Genomic DNA, 16831 nt, shown 5'->3' on the forward strand with positions numbered 1-16831 from the left:
GGATTTCACACTGGTCCCTAATGTAGCAGGGGGGTAAGAACATCTAATGTAACAGTTTTGTTTATAGCTATGTTTTCATGTGTTAACAAAAGGCAGAGTAAACTCAACTGGCCCTCCTAGTGCAGGTGAGTAGATTAGTAGGAAGAGGTAGTTTGAAGCAACAGCTGCCACCTTACCCCTGTACAGGCTGAAGCTCTGATTCCAGCAGCGGAGATGAGCTGTAATGTCACTGAAGAGCTCTGAACCTCAGACAAAGGTACAGTTAGGGGGCAGGGGAGAAGAATCACTTCTCCCTTTCGTACACTCTTCTAGTGGGGGAAGAAGGGTGAGCTAGTTAGTTTTTTAAGAAAAGCCCCACTTTCAAAGACCTAGGAGTGTCGAATTTCAAACCAGGGGCATCCATTGTGAAGGCCAGTGCCGTACTGTTCACGAGATAGCTGGTAATAAGCACATCCAAGGCAGGGCTCTCTTTGAAAATGAGATGGTATGTGAAAGCTTCAAATAGAGTAAATCTAAAACAGACAAGTAAATATTTATTAGTCTTTAAAGTCCTAGATCCTAAATGAAACTTGTGTCAGGAATTGACACTGTGGCATTGCAATTCTCACAAACACTGTTTTACAATGCATGGGGATAAGGAAGCACAGGAGGGATTTCTGAGCAAACATTACTTAGGGTTAATAGAAAAGGCATGATGCTAAAGAAAGCTTTCTGCTATAAACAGCAACAGTCAGTGGTTTAGTATCATTGATTCAACTGGGTTGCGTTAGTCAAGAATACATGCAGCTATTTTAAAGCTGTCTGCATATTTATTCTTCCACCACTGTTTTTCCTGGTTAAGTGCAGGTGGACAGTCGACTTTGCCTTACATGTAACATCATGTCACTTCACAGCTTCTAAACACTGGAAGCAGCTGGAATGATGTAGGGCCCTCTCCACACTTAGGATAGTATTTTCAAGTAAACCTCCATTGGCCTACCGCTGCTGCTGCTGCAGCATTCAGGGGAAATTTGACCGGATGCTTTTGAAAACTTCACCCTTCATTTGCACTGAGCACATCTCCATCAGCTTCATGAACTATTCCTGACAATCTCATAGTGACAGCACCTTGATTCTTGGTTTTGAAATATTCCACACCATCCTGATCTTGTTTATCAGGCACACAGCCTGCAACATTGAGTCCTTCATACTGATGCTATGATGCTCACGCCTCAGAACTTAAGGGCAATCCTTCTCAGGTCCACGCTGTTTTTGGACGACCACGGGGCTGGAAGAAAGTCAACAGCAAGAAGTACCGTAAGAATTTTACATTCAGAATTAAACTCCCAGGCACATAATACCCAAAGTGCTGGCCCCTTAGTGGACATTCTGGTTTGTACAGAAAGTACCATGTTCTATTAATGGACAAGAGAACACCCTTCACGAAAAGCCATCAGTGACTTGGATAGTCACTTCTCCAAAGAAAATCGGAGTGCCAAGCAATGAGAATGTGTCAAAGGTTACTATCACTGCTATGGTAAAGGGAGAAGAATAAAGCCACTCTGCCGTATCATCTAAAATTAGAAGCCAGCTGGCATAGGACATGTTTTTTTCTGGGCATGCAGGAAACTTTCCAAAACGAGTTTGTCAAATGCAACATTCCTGCTGCCAGAATACTAGCAGGGTCCTGCCTCTTTTGCAGCTTTTTTGGGTTCTTAGGCAGAGAAGGGGATGTTGGGAGCAGCACTGAATCACCTGGTGATAGCCACACCCTAGTGCATGGACTGAACTAGGGATATACTTTGAGGCACTAGTGAAAGATCTTGCTTTAAAAGACTGATAAAATGACTATCTGCAAAAGACAGGAAACGGGCAACACCTGAGACAATACCATGGCAATCTGAACCTTCCAGAGACAGTGGCCACTTTTCATTTGGGAGATCTATTAGAAATGACAGTGTGGGAGAGGCAGTGAACTTGCAATGACAGAACAGAGCATTTTTAGGTGTGAAACCTTTGCCCACCTCAGGAGCAGCTCTGACTTTTCCTGATGTAGAGGAACTGTGCTCAGAGGCAATTGCTGGTTACTCTCTGCGGCATGCTGACCTCCATTGTCAAACACCATGAACTACCTGGGGATGGAAAGTTAGTGTGGGCAACGTGCATGATTCCATCTGGTCCTGTCAAGGATCCTGCTCCTTACCTTACTATGATAGCTCCGCTCAGCCATGCGCTTGGCCTCTTGCTGCACTAACTCCTCCCACTGCTGCTCTGCCAGCCTTGCTTCCTCCTCCTCCTCTTTCTGGCGCTGTAACTCTTCCTGCTTTTGGAGGTGATGCTCTGCAAGCTGAGTATTTTTAAAGATATGCTATTAAAGTGAGATCACAGGTAGAGACTCAAACTAAAAGGGGGGAAAAGGTCAGGACTCAAGGCTTGAATCAGTGTCAGATCCATCCTAGTTACCTGACTAAGCGCCAGTTACATCTGCTTGTGTGCGTACTCTACCGTTGCTAGCAAAATTGGGCAAGTTTCAGTAGAAAGTTGCCGAGAATCTTGTTCTGACACTAAGGAATCTAAGAGCATTTTTCCATGCACTAAAATCTAGCAAAACTGGGTAAGCAAAGTTGATTTGCTAACAGCATCCTAAGTGACCTGGGGTGCAAGTTTGATGAAGACCTGGGCTCTACCTGGGACTCCAACTCTTGTTTGCGAGCTGTTTTTAGTTCCTCCTCTTCTTCTCTCTCTCGACGAGTTAGCTCTTTTGCCTCCTCAAGCTCTCTAATCAGCTGTTCCCGGTATTTTACACATTCCTGCTGGGCATGGCGATTTAGCTCCATCCTCTCTTGGATCTGACACAGTCTGCCTGCAAGAACCTGTTTGGAGTTAAACGGGGTGAAGGGAAGAAATAGGGTAAATAGAAAGAAAGGGGCTAGACTCAGAAACCAAACCTAGTAAATCTTCATCTAGACAGTTAACCCAGTTCTCAGAAAATACACTGGGCCTGCAGAAAAGCCCATCCCCCAACACAGAGCTAACCAGCATGCCTTACTGAGCCTCTAAAATGTATTCTGTGTAAATAATACACCCCTGTGAAAGTCCTTATTTCAGCCCGTAGAGTAATCGCTGTAGAGAAGGCACCACCTCTTTCATCAGTCTGTCTCTGGCCTTCCTCTCTCTCTCCCATTCCTCTTCTCTTTTTTCCCACATTTGTTTAGCTTCTTCCCTGAAGGAGAGAGAGAAAGTGTTGATCTCCAGCATTATTGCTTGCAATAGAGAGAGACAGGAACAGAAGCCTTCAATACCCTATTTTCTGCAGCCTCTCTAGTTTACATGTGTACGCAGAACACTGCAGGAAAGCAATTTGTCTGTTATAAACTTTATGCTCAGGAGTGCTCCTGCCTCCAGTGGGGATGGGAAGCCAGGGCCCTGCCAGAAAATTTAGTTTGCAAAGCTTCTCTTCCACAACAGCAGGTCTAGCAAGGAAAGTTCCTCGGCAGCCTGACTTGTCTGGGCATGAATCATCATACTGACTCCTCTAGCTTTCACTGAGCCAAATTCTGCTCCCACTCACACCCCATGGAAACTTTTTGAAGTCAGTGGGGTTACAGTGGATTCTCTTTCAACTTCCATCTCTCTGGAGAAACAAAGGAGACACACAACTTTAGAAGTCATACGTGGGCCCCAAAGCTCATTGGCTGGATGATCAAATGCTGGTTTTAAGTTCTTGTCAGAAAAGCCTGACGAGTCGCGATGTGGATGGGCAAGGATCAGACTTGTTCACCATTGCCAATCCATTACTTCTAAAAATAGTCGCTCCCTGTTTATTAACTCTAGTACTAGTTGCAGCAAGAGACGGATTATGGAATCACTCCCCTCAAGAAGGAACCAGAAGGTCTTGATGCTTTTCAGCCAAAGGAACTGCGTCCTTTCACCTTGATACCCTGGTGCTACCTCCACATTGTGACTGGATGGCTAAACCATTCAACAGAAAAGATGGCAAGTAGAAAAGGACCTAAAACCCATCCCTACTTCTGTAACACAGGACTCTATGTAATCAGCCTTTCCTTCTAAAACTGCCAGATTAACTACGAAGCCAGGAAGAAGATGGCTTCTAGCTGTCCCTTGTGTGTATCAACAAAGTAACATTTACAGAGTTCTACCAACTTAAGAGGATGTTTTTAAAGGGAATCATTCATCACATTTAAACTCTCTCCAGCCACCTACAGGAGGCGTGTCAGACTCACCTAAAAATGGTCTCCAGTTCTGCCTCTCGTGCCTTTTCTAACTGGAGCTGCTGCTCAATTACATGTTTCATCCAGGCAGCATCTGCAGCAGCCCGCTCCCGTCTAGCCGAGTGGAGGCGTTGGTCCTCATCTTCCTTCTCTAGAAGGGCTAATAGTATTTGCCTGTCCATCTCCTAGAGAAAAGCCAGAAAAGTCCACACACAAAGCAGGTTTTCAAACCGTGTTGGAAGTAAATTCTCAATGTGCACAAACATGCTAATGTCAAGACTGATCACACACTGGAAGCTCATAACAGAGCCTCACCACCACTCCTAATTTTCTCTTGCCCTAATTCCACCAGGGGGAGATGGAAGGAGCTTGGTAAGGCTCTGGACAGACAAGAGATATGCAAACAAAGTAATCAACATGTAGAAGCAGCAGTTTTTAGTGCAAGAAGAGTGTACTACATAGAACTTAGGTGACCTCTGGTCTTGTCTTACCAGCTCCTGTTGTATCTGCTGTGCACGTCTCTTTAGTTGGGCATTATACTGATGTCTCAAAAAGCGACTAGGAAAAAGAGGATACAAAACCATACTAGCTCCAAACTCCCATGTTCTCTTTTAGCAACATTCAGAAAAGCGACCCATGACTAGTACTATCTGTAAGCATTGGTGGGGGAACAGTTCTTACTGCATTAGTGCGATTTTTTTTCTATATTTGAAATGCTAGCCCATCCACTGCTCTGGATTTTCCAGACATACAATATTAAGTAAATTAACATATACAGCCCACAGTGACACTGATAATATCCCCACATACAGTAAGTGCTACCATGGACACAGGAAAGGCTTTCTCCCAAAAACCACAGCATTGAACTATACCATATCATACCCAAGCTCCAACTTCTTCCTGCATGCTTCCATTTGCTTCCTCTCTTCTTCCAGCTCCTCCAGCTCCCATTGCTGTTTTAGTAAATTATCTTGCTCTTTCTTCAGTTTTGTTGCCTGTTATAAAAGGAATAGCATTTCAAGAAGCTAAGGTCTCCAAATTCCCCATCCATTCTCAGATTCATTATAGTTACAGGAGGGCAAAAGCAGCACAGAGAACCAGTTACACAGCACAACCTTTTATTTTCCCATCAACACTGGAGTAGCATCTGCAATTCTCTTTATCCAGCACTACCCTTAGAACAGGGTAAGTTCTTCAGGATGTACTTTCCAATATAACAACCAGGCCCATTGAAGCAGCTTGACTCAATGACTGGCTGGTCCTTGTTGACAAAGCAGTAGCCCTAAAGCCTGATCCTGCGAGTTCCAGTAGGAAATAAGGAGATGGGAAGAAGAAAAAAATCCTCCCTGACCTGGAAGTGTTCTCAGGTATTGGCAGCTAGCAGCATGAAACACTCTTGAGACAAATTCCTTCCAGCAGGAGGCTGGACCCCACCTCAGAAGTGAACCTCTGTTTTACTGCCAGCAATGAGATGAACTTCTAAGAAAAACTAGACTCTCTTTCAAGTGGTTTCTTTTTGTGTATGGTAAATATCTCACACTAATCTCACTCCTGCCTTAATGTGTTAGAATATTGGAGACATAAGCAGGAACTCCTGTTGGAAAAAAGCCTTCATGCTTGAAGTTCCTAAAACAACCTTCCTTTCTCTGAGGCAACAGATGGAATTGGGGTGCTCAAATACTTGAGGAGGAACACATGAAGGCCCAGGGCTAAATCTCACTGAAAGTACCAACATGCAGGTAGAAAATAAGGAGCCATTGCTAGCAGAACCCATGTCACATCCAATTAGAACCACTGGCCCTGCTGCTTCACCTCATTGTTGAGAAACAAATTCAGCCAGAATCATAACACTGGCCTGCCCTCTCCCTTCTAGGATTCCAGAACAAACTCACTGCTCTGGTATCTCCCACCTGGACTGGAGGCTATCAAGTGCACTCTGCTTCAGATGAGGGAAAACTAAATGGTTACCTCCATCTCCCGGAACTTCAGTTCTTCCATTTGTTGCAGTAACACTTCAGCTCGTTTCTTCTCTTCCAGCCGCCTCTTTTCTTCTTCTTGTTTCATTCTTTCCAGTGCTTCCCTTCGGGCAAGTTCATATTCATTTTCATACCGTCTTTTTTCTTCTCTTTCAGTTGCTTCTTGCTGATTGAGCCCAAACAAAAGGTTTAACGTAATAACTGTGATTCAATACCAAATCACATGTATTTCAACTAATAGGGTGTTTTATATATACAAATATTCTAACATTTTAAAAGCCTGGATTATCAGTCACTTCAGTAAAAAGCCTGATTTTTCAAACATGTAGAACACCCAGTGAGCCCCTGGATTCCAAAATTTTTTTAAATTAGTTCAAAGCCTTATGCACCTCTAAAGGGATCAAAGAGACAATGCTGAAATGGAGCCCTCTATTTGAAATAACGTTTATATCTGTGTGATGCCAACTCATGCTAAGGCCCCTAAGCTTCACTGAATACTGACAAGTACATAGATGGAAACCAGTCTGGCTCACCTGAGTGTTACTACAGACATCAGAGTTATAAGAATGAGTTCAGATTTTATGAAATGCTTGTAGGATGCTGCATGTATTCAGCTTATGTTGATACCCCATGTTAAAAGGTAATATTTAAGTGTGTGCTCTGTAACTACAAAAGTGTTTGCTCTACAACTGTAAACCCCCCCAGTCTGAAGAGAAACCTTAACAAATATGAAATACTAATATATCGCAAGAGGTGTCATCTCCTGCCCAACAAAAGACTTTGTTGATTGCTCCCCATGAAGAGGAGACATGCAATAGTTTGAACTTTGGGGGACAGGAATAAAATCCACATCAAGAAGAAATTGTTATCCCTGTGCTGGCTGGACTTCAGGGAGAAGGCAAAACTTCAAAATATAAGCACGAGATCCCCAGCTGTTTAGTAGGGTAAGCCCTACAGGACATATAGAACCTGCACATTACAGCAGCGTCTATTACCTTTTGGATTATAACTAAGATTATAACTCATTTGTGTGTGTGTTTACCTACTTTAACCTAATAACTCTTATTTCCTTTTATTAGTTAGTAAACCTTTAGTTTATTATAGGATTGGCTACAAGCATTGTCTTTGGTGAGAAACTTACGATACAAATGACCTGCGGTGACTGGGAGTAACCTGAATCTTACTGGCAAAGAGTCCTGTGGCACCTTATAGACTAACAGACGTATTGGAGCATGACAGGACTCTCTGCTGCTTTTACAGATCCAGACTAACACCACTACCCCTCCGATACCTGAATATTATTGTGATATTTTGGTGTAACGGTCCATCTATCATAATGGCAAGATAAACCAGAGTGCCCCAAGGGACTGCCTGTTAAGGCTGTTATAGTGCCTGAGGAGTTCACACTTGATACTTGGTTGGTGAAATCTAATTACAGAACATACAAACAAGGGCACAAATTCCAAATTGGCTGTAACAGTCTGCCCTGTAGTTGGCCCATGTCCGTGAGCCACTCCAGGAAGCCTGACAATCAGTACTTTCACTGCCAACGTAGCCATCTGCTGTGGGCTGCCTTCAGACTAACCAAAGGGTTAAATAAGACCTTGCTTATTTCGATATCTGAAACTGTTAAGTTTGACAAAGTTTAGTTTGTGGTTTAGGAACAAGTTCTTGAAGATGTGCTCACATGGGTACTGCATTTAGGGCTCTTAGGTTGGAACAGTGCCCTTGGTGCCACAACAAATCATGCAATATATTTAGTCTACTAACCAATGCCGCTGGTTTTATATTATCAGGAAAACAAACCAGAAATAAAGCCGGAGGAGAGATTTATATACTTGCCTGACAGAGAAGATGAGGCAGAATTAAATTGCAAGATCTTATCTTCATGTAAAACACTGAGGCACCACTATACATTCACTCACAACTGAGTAGAAGAGAGTATTTGGTAGTCAATACTAATATCTATCCACAAGAGGTGGAAGGCTTGTAAATCTCTACGGAAAGCAAGGTTTCCCAGCGGGAGGTCAGATAAAATGAGCATTCCTCTCCCCCACCCCAAAAAAACCAAATAGTATCTGCTCTTACATTTCAGCACTCTTCTCACAGCTAAGAGGTACCAGTATGACTTAGAGCGGCAATTCTCAAACTGTGGGTCAGGACCCCAAAGTGGGTTGCGAATCCATTCTAATGGGATCATCAGGGCTAGCATTAGACTTGCTGGGGCCCAAGCCCAAACCCTGGGTGGTGGGGCTCAGGCCCTACTCCTGGGGTCATATAGTAATTTTTTTTGTCAGAAGGGTGGGGGGGGGGGTCACAGTGCAATGAAGTTTGAGAAATCCCAACTTGGAGCAATCCTAGCGTACCTGCTTCTTTTCTGTTAGCTGATCGCCCCAAACGTCTATCACATGCTTCCTGTGGAGCTCTGACTCAATCTGAAGAAGGGAACATAGAGATCATCACAAAAATCAAGTGGTGCAGTCCAGTCTCCCATCTGTACTATGTCATATGAAACAGGCTCTAAGAAACTATGATGTGGATTGCAAAAGCTCTGCATACAGGGAGAAATAACTAACTAGTAAGCACTGCATTCCCAGACAACTGTCTGTTCTGGGGTAGCCACGGTGCAGCAGCAGAATCCCCTGGGTTTGGCTGTATCAGGGAGATTCTCAGCCTTCAGAAGAGGAGACTAAATGATCGCCTGTCTCAGCTGAGATGCTGGTGAACCTCTTTGGCCAAGGAAGGTTACACAGGCCTCTGTGGAGCCTACTGATACACCTCTACCCAAGCCATACAGGTCACTGCTAAGGATCAGATTGCAGCATGGAACACTGAGCAGCAGAATTCCTTCCAGCAGATTTGCCCACCACCCCAAAGTGAGCCTTTATACCAGTGGTTGTGGCATGTTTTACATCCAGCAGTGGGATGCTCTTTCTGCCAGTGTCTGAACATGCAACTGGTACAGCCTTCCTCACCCCTGCTAGCCCTAGGACTCCGGTAGCAATTCCAATCACAGGACTAGTTGGGAATAATCACAAATGTTAAAGAATATAGCAATAAGCAGGAAGAGTGGAGGGCCAGCAGAACAAAGGCTAAGACAGCACTGTAGTGGTACAGGATATAATTTGCAAAAGAATCAAAGTCCCTTAGGAAGTTCAGTCCCACTGATTTCCACAGGGACTTAGCGGATAAAATTTTCAAAAGCATCTAAGCCTATAGTACAAGGCAAGAGCCAAGTATCTGAGAATCTTGCTATCTGTCTAGTTTCTAGCACTGACACCAATCTCACCTCACAAGGAGGTGCTTCTACTTTAGTGATTGCATTTGAGGGTCTGCAGAGTTGGTGGAATAATTTTCTTAGTTTGACATCTGTTACTTCATTTTTAAAAATCTAAAACCTGATTTAGTACACTCAGAACATTAGTGAAGTGATGCCAATAATTATCACCTCTCGGAGTTTGGTATTGTTCTTCTTCCAGTGTTCATACAGCAGCTCTTCAGCCACCTAACAACAAAGACCGCAGCAGAGAGTCAGACCACAGCAGAGTAGATCAAATTTTAACATCTCCCAAAACATCAGTTAAGTATGATCAGGGTTGAGAAATACAACACTAGACAATCCCCATAGACAGCTAGTGAATACATCTTTGGAATGTTACTAGATCCATTTAAAAAAAAAATGAATTAAAAAAAACACTTTACATCAAAGGGACTGGCCATCCCATCAGCATGTCAGGAACACATACTATTGTAATTATAGGGGGGGGGAAGGGGGATTATTCTTATTATGGCTTAATCCTCCAATAAGAGACCAAACCCCAGAATTTTTAGACATATTACTGGATAGAGTTATCTGGCATCTCTCCTCCAGGGGGCTCTCCAAATGCTTTGCAAACTGTCTAAGGATTGACTCATCCACCAGTGACATGCAGCCAATTCATGGTTCAGTTTGGCAACCACCCATGAAAGCAGCAACAGGAGAGAAAGTGAAGAATGACTGCCCCAGTTAAAACTGCTGCAGCAATATGAACTAGGCTGAGTATAATTAGTAAGGATCTCAAGGATAGCACCCCAGCTCTTATAGAAAGTGCTGAGGGATCTTCAATAGCAAGACGTCAAGACTAGTTCTTCCTCTCATGTTGTCTGACACTCAGTTAACCAAGCCCAAAACAGGTATTTAGAAATCATGAGTTCCCTTTCCTGCAGGGCACAAAATCAGGGAGACACAGGGGACACTTATTTCTCTAATCAAGTTTTAAATCAAAGAGAGACTTACCCTCAGCCCCCGGTGTGAGAGGGACAGAAGGGCACCCCAGCTCAGCCTACACACACATCTCAGACTACTTCTCACAAGTTACCTTTTTCCGACGCTCTTCTCTAGCAGATTTCAAATCTTCACTTCTCTCTCTGATCTTGCTCAGATCTGACTCCTTGTTCAGTCTCAGCTCCCTGAGTTCTGCTGTTAGCAATTCTCGCTCCTCATACAAAAGTTTCCTAAGTTGTTCTCGTCTCTGCTCCAAGCTGATTTTTTTTTCCTCTTTCATTTTCTCACAGTGATATGCACTCATGCTACCAAAGACACACAATGGAAGAGAGGATTAAGCATCCTGCTAGCCCGGAGTAAGAGAGTCTGCAAAACACAGGACACGTGGCAGTGGGACCGTGTGTCAGTCTAATGACACAAACCACTTGCTGTTGCAAAAACCTTCTCAGTTTACCAGACTAAGAAGAAAGCTGGACCTGCCAGTGTCCACTGCCTCCCATACAAGGGCATGCACAAGTCCTTCTGCCCTCGTCACAGGAATGATGGCGATCCCCCAGCCCTAATACCAGGGCCCTAGAACAGCGGCTCTCCAATCTTTGCCCTGGTGACCCCCTTCACACCGCAGCCCCCCCCCCCACAATGTAAACACAGGTTTTCACACCGTTACAGAGCTGGAGGCAAAGGGGGGTTGGGTGGAGGCTGACAGCTCGCGACCCCGTGTTTGCACGCGGAGCCCCCGGCCCGGCCCGGCCCGGCCTCACCTCTGCTGATAGGACCGGCGCGAGCTCCACTGGCTCTGCTTGGCGCTGCAGAGTCCGGACTGCCTGAAGTAGCGGCTGTTCCGCTCCCACTGCTGCCGCCAGCGGGCCTCCTGCTCCCGCTGCCGCACGATCTGCTGCTCCAGGGCCCTGCTGCGGCTGGGCCAGCAGGAGGGCAGCGTGGGCAGCGCCATCTGCGCAGCGCGGGCGGGGGGCGTCCCCGCGGCTCGGCCCCCCGCAGCGGGGAGTCCCGCCCCCCGGGCGAGATGCAGCCACCGGCTGCGGGGCCCGAGGCGCTGCTGGGCCGCCCCTAGGGGCCTTTGCCGACAGAGCCCGCGCGGCGGCACCGGGGGAAGGGCGGACTCACTCCGAGCGGCGCCCGCCGGCGAACCAGTAACGGCTTCAGCACTTCCGGCCTCCGCCGCGCAGCACCATGGCAACGCTTCCGGGCGGGGCTACGGGCGCCGTCGAGGGACACGCTGTCCCTGAGCGCGCAATGAGGCGAGACCGACCCTTGCCCCGCAGCTCGGCCTCGCCCCGCCCTCCCCTCCGCGGTCCCTCCTGTGCGTCCGGGCGGGCGGGGTTCCCCAGCGGAGCCGTGCAAACCTCCTCCAGCAGTGTGTGCACGCCCACGTTCCCCCTCACACCCCCTGTGTGCTCACACACACTCCCACTCAGACCCTGTGTGCTCACACACCTTTGCACGCCCACGTTCCCCTCACACCCCCTGTGTGCTCACACACACTCCCACTCAGACCCTGTGTGCTCACACACCTTTGCACGCCCACGTTCCCTCTCACACCCCCTGTGTGCTCACACACACTCCCACTCAGACCCTGTCTGCTCACACACCTTTGCACGCCCACGTTCCCCCTCAGACCCGCTGTGTGCTCACACACACTCCCACTCAGACCCTGTGTGCTCACACACCTTTGCACGCCCACGTTCCCCCTGAGACCCGCTGTGTGCTCACACACACTCCCACTCAGACCCTGTGTGCTCACACACCTTTGCACGCCCACGTTCCCCTCACACCCCCTGTGTGCTCACACACACTCCCACTCAGACCCTGTGTGCTCACACACCTTTGCACGCCCACGTTCCCCTCACACCCCCTGTGTGCTCACACACACTCCCACTCAGACCCTGTGTGCTCACACACCTTTGCACGCCCACGTTCCCCTCACACCCCCTGTGTGCTCACACACACTCCCACTCAGACCCTGTGTGCTCACACACCTTTGCACGCCCACGTTCCCTCTCACACCCCCTGTGTGCTCACACACACTCCCACTCAGACCCTGTCTGCTCACACACCTTTGCACGCCCACGTTCCCCCTCAGACCCGCTGTGTGCTCACACACACTCCCACTCAGACCCTGTGTGCTCACACACCTTTGCACGCCCACGTTCCCCCTGAGACCCGCTGTGTGCTCACACACACTCCCACTCAGACCCTGTGTGCTCACACACCTTTGCACGCCCACATTCCCCCTCACACCCCCTGTGTGCTCACACACACTCCCACTCAGACCCTGTGTGCTCACACACCTTTGCACGCCCACGTTCCCCCTCACACCTCCTGTGTGCTCACACACACTCCCACTCAGACCCTGTGTGCTCACACACCTTTGCACGCCCACGTTCCCTCTCACACCCCCTGTGTGCTCACACACACTCCCACTCAGACCCTGTGTGCTCACACACCTTTGCACGCCCACGTTCCCCCTCAGACCCGCTGTGTGCTCACACACACTCCCACTCAGACCCTGTGTGCTCACACACCTTTGCACGCCCACGTTCCCCCTGAGACCCGCTGTGTGCTCACACACACTCCCACTCAGACCCTGTGTGCTCACACACCTTTGCACGCCCACGTTCCCTCTCACACCCCCTGTGTGCTCACACACACTCCCACTCAGACCCTGTGTGCTCACACACCTTTGCACGCCCACATTCCCCCTCACACCCCCTGTGTGCTCACACACACTCCCACTCAGACCCTGTGTGCTCACACACCTTTGCACGCCCACGTTCCCCCTCACACCCCCTGTGTGCTCACACACACTCCCACTCAGACCCTGTGTGCTCACACACCTTTGCACGCCCACGTTCCCTCTCAGACCCACTGTGTGCTCACACACACTCCCACTCAGACCCTGTGTGCTCACACACCTTTGCACACCCACGTTCCCCCTCACACCCCGTGTGCTCACACACACTCCCACTCAGACCCTGTGTGCTCACACACCTTTGCACGCCCACGTTCCCCCTCAGACCCGCTGTGCTGCTCACACACACTCCCACTCAGACCTCCTATGCTGCTCACACATTCCCCCTCAGACCTCCTGTGCTCACACATGTTTGCACACACAGATTCCCTCTTCAGACCCTCTGTGTGCTGGTCACACACACACTCCCACTCAGACCCTGTGTGCTCACACACATTTGCACACACACATTCCCACTCAGACCCTTTGTGCTGCTCACACACACATTCCCACTGAGGCTTTGGCTACACTGGCACTTTACAGGGCTGCAACTTTCGCGCTCAGGGCTGTGAAAAAACACCCCCCTGAGCGCTGCAAGATACAGCACTGTAAAGCTTCAGTGTAATCAGTGCCGCAGCGCTGGGAGCGCGGCTCCCAGCGCTGCAAGCTGCACCCGTAAGGGATGTGGTTTACATGCAGCACTGGGAGAGCCCTCTCCCAGCGCTGGCACTGCGACCACACTCGAAACTTCAAAGCTCTGCCGCACGCACGCACACATTCTCACTGAGACCCTTTGTGCTACTCTCACATTTTCATGCACACATTCCCACTCAGACCCTGTGTGCTCACACATGTTTGCACACACACATTCCCACTCGGACCCTTTGTGCTCACGTTTGCACACAGATTCCCAGATGCTCTGCTCACACAGGTTTGCACACACACATTCCCACTCAGATGCTCTGTGCTCACACACGTTTGCATGCACACATTCCCACTCAGACCCTCTGCGCTCACACGTTTGCATGCCTACATTCCACTCAGACCGTTTGTGCTCACGCGTTTGCATGCATACATTCCCACTAAGACCCTCTGTGCTCACACACGTTTGCACGCACACATTCCCACTAAGACCCTCTGTGCTCACACACCTTTGCACGCATACATTCCCACTCACCCTTTTGACACTCACAATTACATGCACACATGTGCGCTATTTGCACATGCATGCGGACTGTTTGCATGTACAGTCACGTTCACTCTGCATGTATTTTCATTTTGAACAACAAACACATTTGAAAATCTGGCCCTTTATTGTTTAACAAGCCCAGCCAGATATTCAGGAATGTGAAGGACTCACTAATCTGTCACTGTTACTTGTATTTGTAAAGTCCGTGCTTTGTGCTGGACTCTGTACAAGACACAGAATAAGACATCGTCCCACTCAGCAGCTTACACTAAGTGGATGGATGGTGATCGGACACAGTAACCCCCACCATGAGCCACGACAATGCAGTTTACTAGCGCTGCTGACTTTTTACATCTATTTCCCTATATTGGATTGGCTGGCAGCATTTTATCCAGTGTGGGATAAGCATTTAAATGGGTATTGTAGAAGGAGTGGTTTACTTTCAAGGGGGATTAGAAGGAAGAGAGTGTGGTCTCACTGGGCTAGGGAGAGTGCTTCAGAGGTATCTGAGTAGTAGGAGAATGCAAGGATGAAGAGAGAAAAGAAGAGGTGAGACAGAATTAATTCCATGGGCAGACACCTGCATTTTAAAGGGTCAATCCTGAAATTAAAATTATGTATTTAAATTTGCCTGTGCTGCTAATAACACCAGCATTGTTCACCCAGAAAGAATGTTAATGAGCTAATGTATTTTTCACCATTTGTGACATTGGTTTGCTTTTATCATTCCAGGCAGGATGACCCAGAAGGGGTTTTGCTCTGAGCTTTGAACTGGTGCTGGGTTTTGAAAATACTCTGTTATTGTCAGCAGTTATCACTGAGTAAATTGAAATGTTACTTGCACTGGGGGGTTAGGAATTTAATTTCTTTCAGACCTGGTTTAAAAGTTACAGTGAATGAGGAACAAGTTGTTGACAACAGCACTTGCTACAAGTGCAGGCAGTGTTGTAGTGGAGGTGAGAAAGATGAAAGGGAGCACAACCTGGTGTTCTTAACAAGCTAGTCCCAAATCATCTGGTGTCTGTATGAACCTGAAGAAATCCCACTGATTCAAATCAACAATCTCTTGATACTCACTCGAATAATCCTACGTTGTTGAATTCTGCATTTGGTGCAAGAACATACATAGGCTGATCATCATTATTAGTCACTTAATAAGAGCTCAGGGTTAGAGTATCACTTATGAAGGGAAGCAAATAGGATGCACTGCTGTATCTTTAGACAGCAGGATGTGGTTGCAAGTTTCTAAGCTTCTGCATCTCCACAAAGGCTGGAGAGACTGTTCTGGTCACATTTTCCAATGGGTGGCAGGTTTTCCTGATATTGCCAAGCAAGGTTATAAACCTAATGGAGATAAGGTTGCAAACTGGATGCATTTTTAAAAGTTGGTGTTCTCATTTCTGGTTTCAAGTATCAGAGGGGTAGCGGTGTTAGTCTGGATCTGGCACCTTATAGACTAATCCCTTTGTTGCGTCTGACGAAATGGGTATTCACCCACGAAAGCTTATGCTCCAATACATCTGTTAGTCTATAAGGTGCCACAGGACTCTTTGTTGCTTTCATCTCTGGTTGTAGGACACCAGAAATGTAAGTCTCTCAAGTAATATTAATAATTTAGACTCATTCATTTGCTTACAGGCCTTGCCAGTAAACTACAAACCTCCCCTAAATTAGGTGCTTTTAATTTATATTATTACTACAAATCTTTCTTAAATAATCCTGCAGCAGGTTCTAGCTATAAAATTCCACTCAGATATAGCAATAATCAGCCAGAAGGGCACCCTAATGATATGAGTATGGCAAAACTGAACTACATGAACTTTTGACCTGGCTGATATAAATTCTCAGAGAGGACAGAGAGCTCATACTCAAGAAAGGACCATAGACTTGCAAACAGAAGTCAACAAACCCCAAGACACAGAACAAACTATTCCAAGGGAATCATATTCCAAATACCTTTTATTCGCAGTTTATCATCTGTTCACACTCCCTCTTGCTGACAGGTCCAAGTTCTTCAGCTAGAAGTTGTAAAGAAGACAGAGGTTGTGCAACTAACAAATACAAGTGCTTGTGGATTGTAGGCAAATAACTCACACTTAGTTAAATATTGCATACAAGTCATGAACTCTGAATACCTGTGACATCAGAATTTCTTCCATTCTCATTTCACAAAAACTGAGCTGCGCCATCTCTGAATTCATCAAGACAGAGGAGTAGGCTGGGTCTATTGGAGAAAGATTCCACTCAAATACAATTCAACTACTGGGGGCTCACTCACACATGCTAGAGTGAAAGTTGTTTAACAATGTAATCCCCTGTTTTCACATGCTTGTTATTTACTGAAAAATGCCTGCTGAGCTGGATATTTCTATGATTGTTTTCTGCTTAAAGTGCTTTTGTTGTTGTTAAATTTTGAACAAAATCCAGCATTTTAAAAAAGAC

The 16831-nt window shown here is 46.9% G+C and overlaps 1 protein-coding gene across 3 annotated transcripts; it reads right to left on the reverse strand.

Moving 5' to 3' along the window:
- Window positions 1-513: 513 nt before the first annotated feature.
- TCHP (trichoplein keratin filament binding) lies at window positions 514-11625 on the reverse strand. Of its 3 annotated transcripts, XR_004002957.1 has the most exons (13): window positions 11213-11441; window positions 10546-10756; window positions 9636-9692; window positions 8554-8622; window positions 6180-6353; window positions 5094-5206; window positions 4703-4769; window positions 4224-4396; window positions 3121-3202; window positions 2667-2852; window positions 2183-2326; window positions 2004-2111; window positions 514-1267 (listed from the first exon to the last, which is right to left on the reverse strand). XR_004002957.1 is itself a non-coding variant. In XM_030582607.1 (12 exons), exons 2-12 carry the CDS (start codon window positions 10753-10755, stop codon window positions 1235-1237), a joined length of 1308 nt encoding a protein of 435 aa, XP_030438467.1. In that variant the 5' UTR covers window position 10756; window positions 11577-11625; the 3' UTR covers window positions 514-1234. The 3 variants fall into 3 exon arrangements, 2 of the variants coding, with proteins under 2 accessions (XP_030438467.1, XP_030438466.1); XM_030582607.1 differs by lacking the exons at window positions 2004-2111; window positions 11213-11441 and adding an exon at window positions 11577-11625; XM_030582606.1 differs by lacking the exon at window positions 2004-2111 and having other exon boundaries at window positions 11213-11440.
- Window positions 11626-16831: the final 5206 nt, after the last annotated feature.

This window comes from Gopherus evgoodei, chromosome 13, assembly GCF_007399415.2.
Source record: "Gopherus evgoodei ecotype Sinaloan lineage chromosome 13, rGopEvg1_v1.p, whole genome shotgun sequence".
In the NCBI taxonomy this organism is placed as follows: Eukaryota; Metazoa; Chordata; order Testudines; family Testudinidae; genus Gopherus; species Gopherus evgoodei.

Bases quoted from the DNA above. Each gene is read 5' to 3' on its own strand.
- TCHP (XM_030582606.1), bottom strand. From the start codon at position 11,403: ATGGCGCTGCCCACGCTGCCCTCCTGCTGGCCCAGCCGCAGCAGGGCC. The intron at 4,770-5,093 runs GTATGATATGGT...TCTTTTTCCTAG, and splicing joins AGGAAGAAGTTGGAGCTTGG to TCGCTTTTTGAGACATCAGT. The intron at 1,268-2,182 runs GTAAGGAGCAGG...ACTTTCTTCCAG, and splicing joins AGCGGAGCTATCATAGTAAG to CCCCGTGGTCGTCCAAAAAC.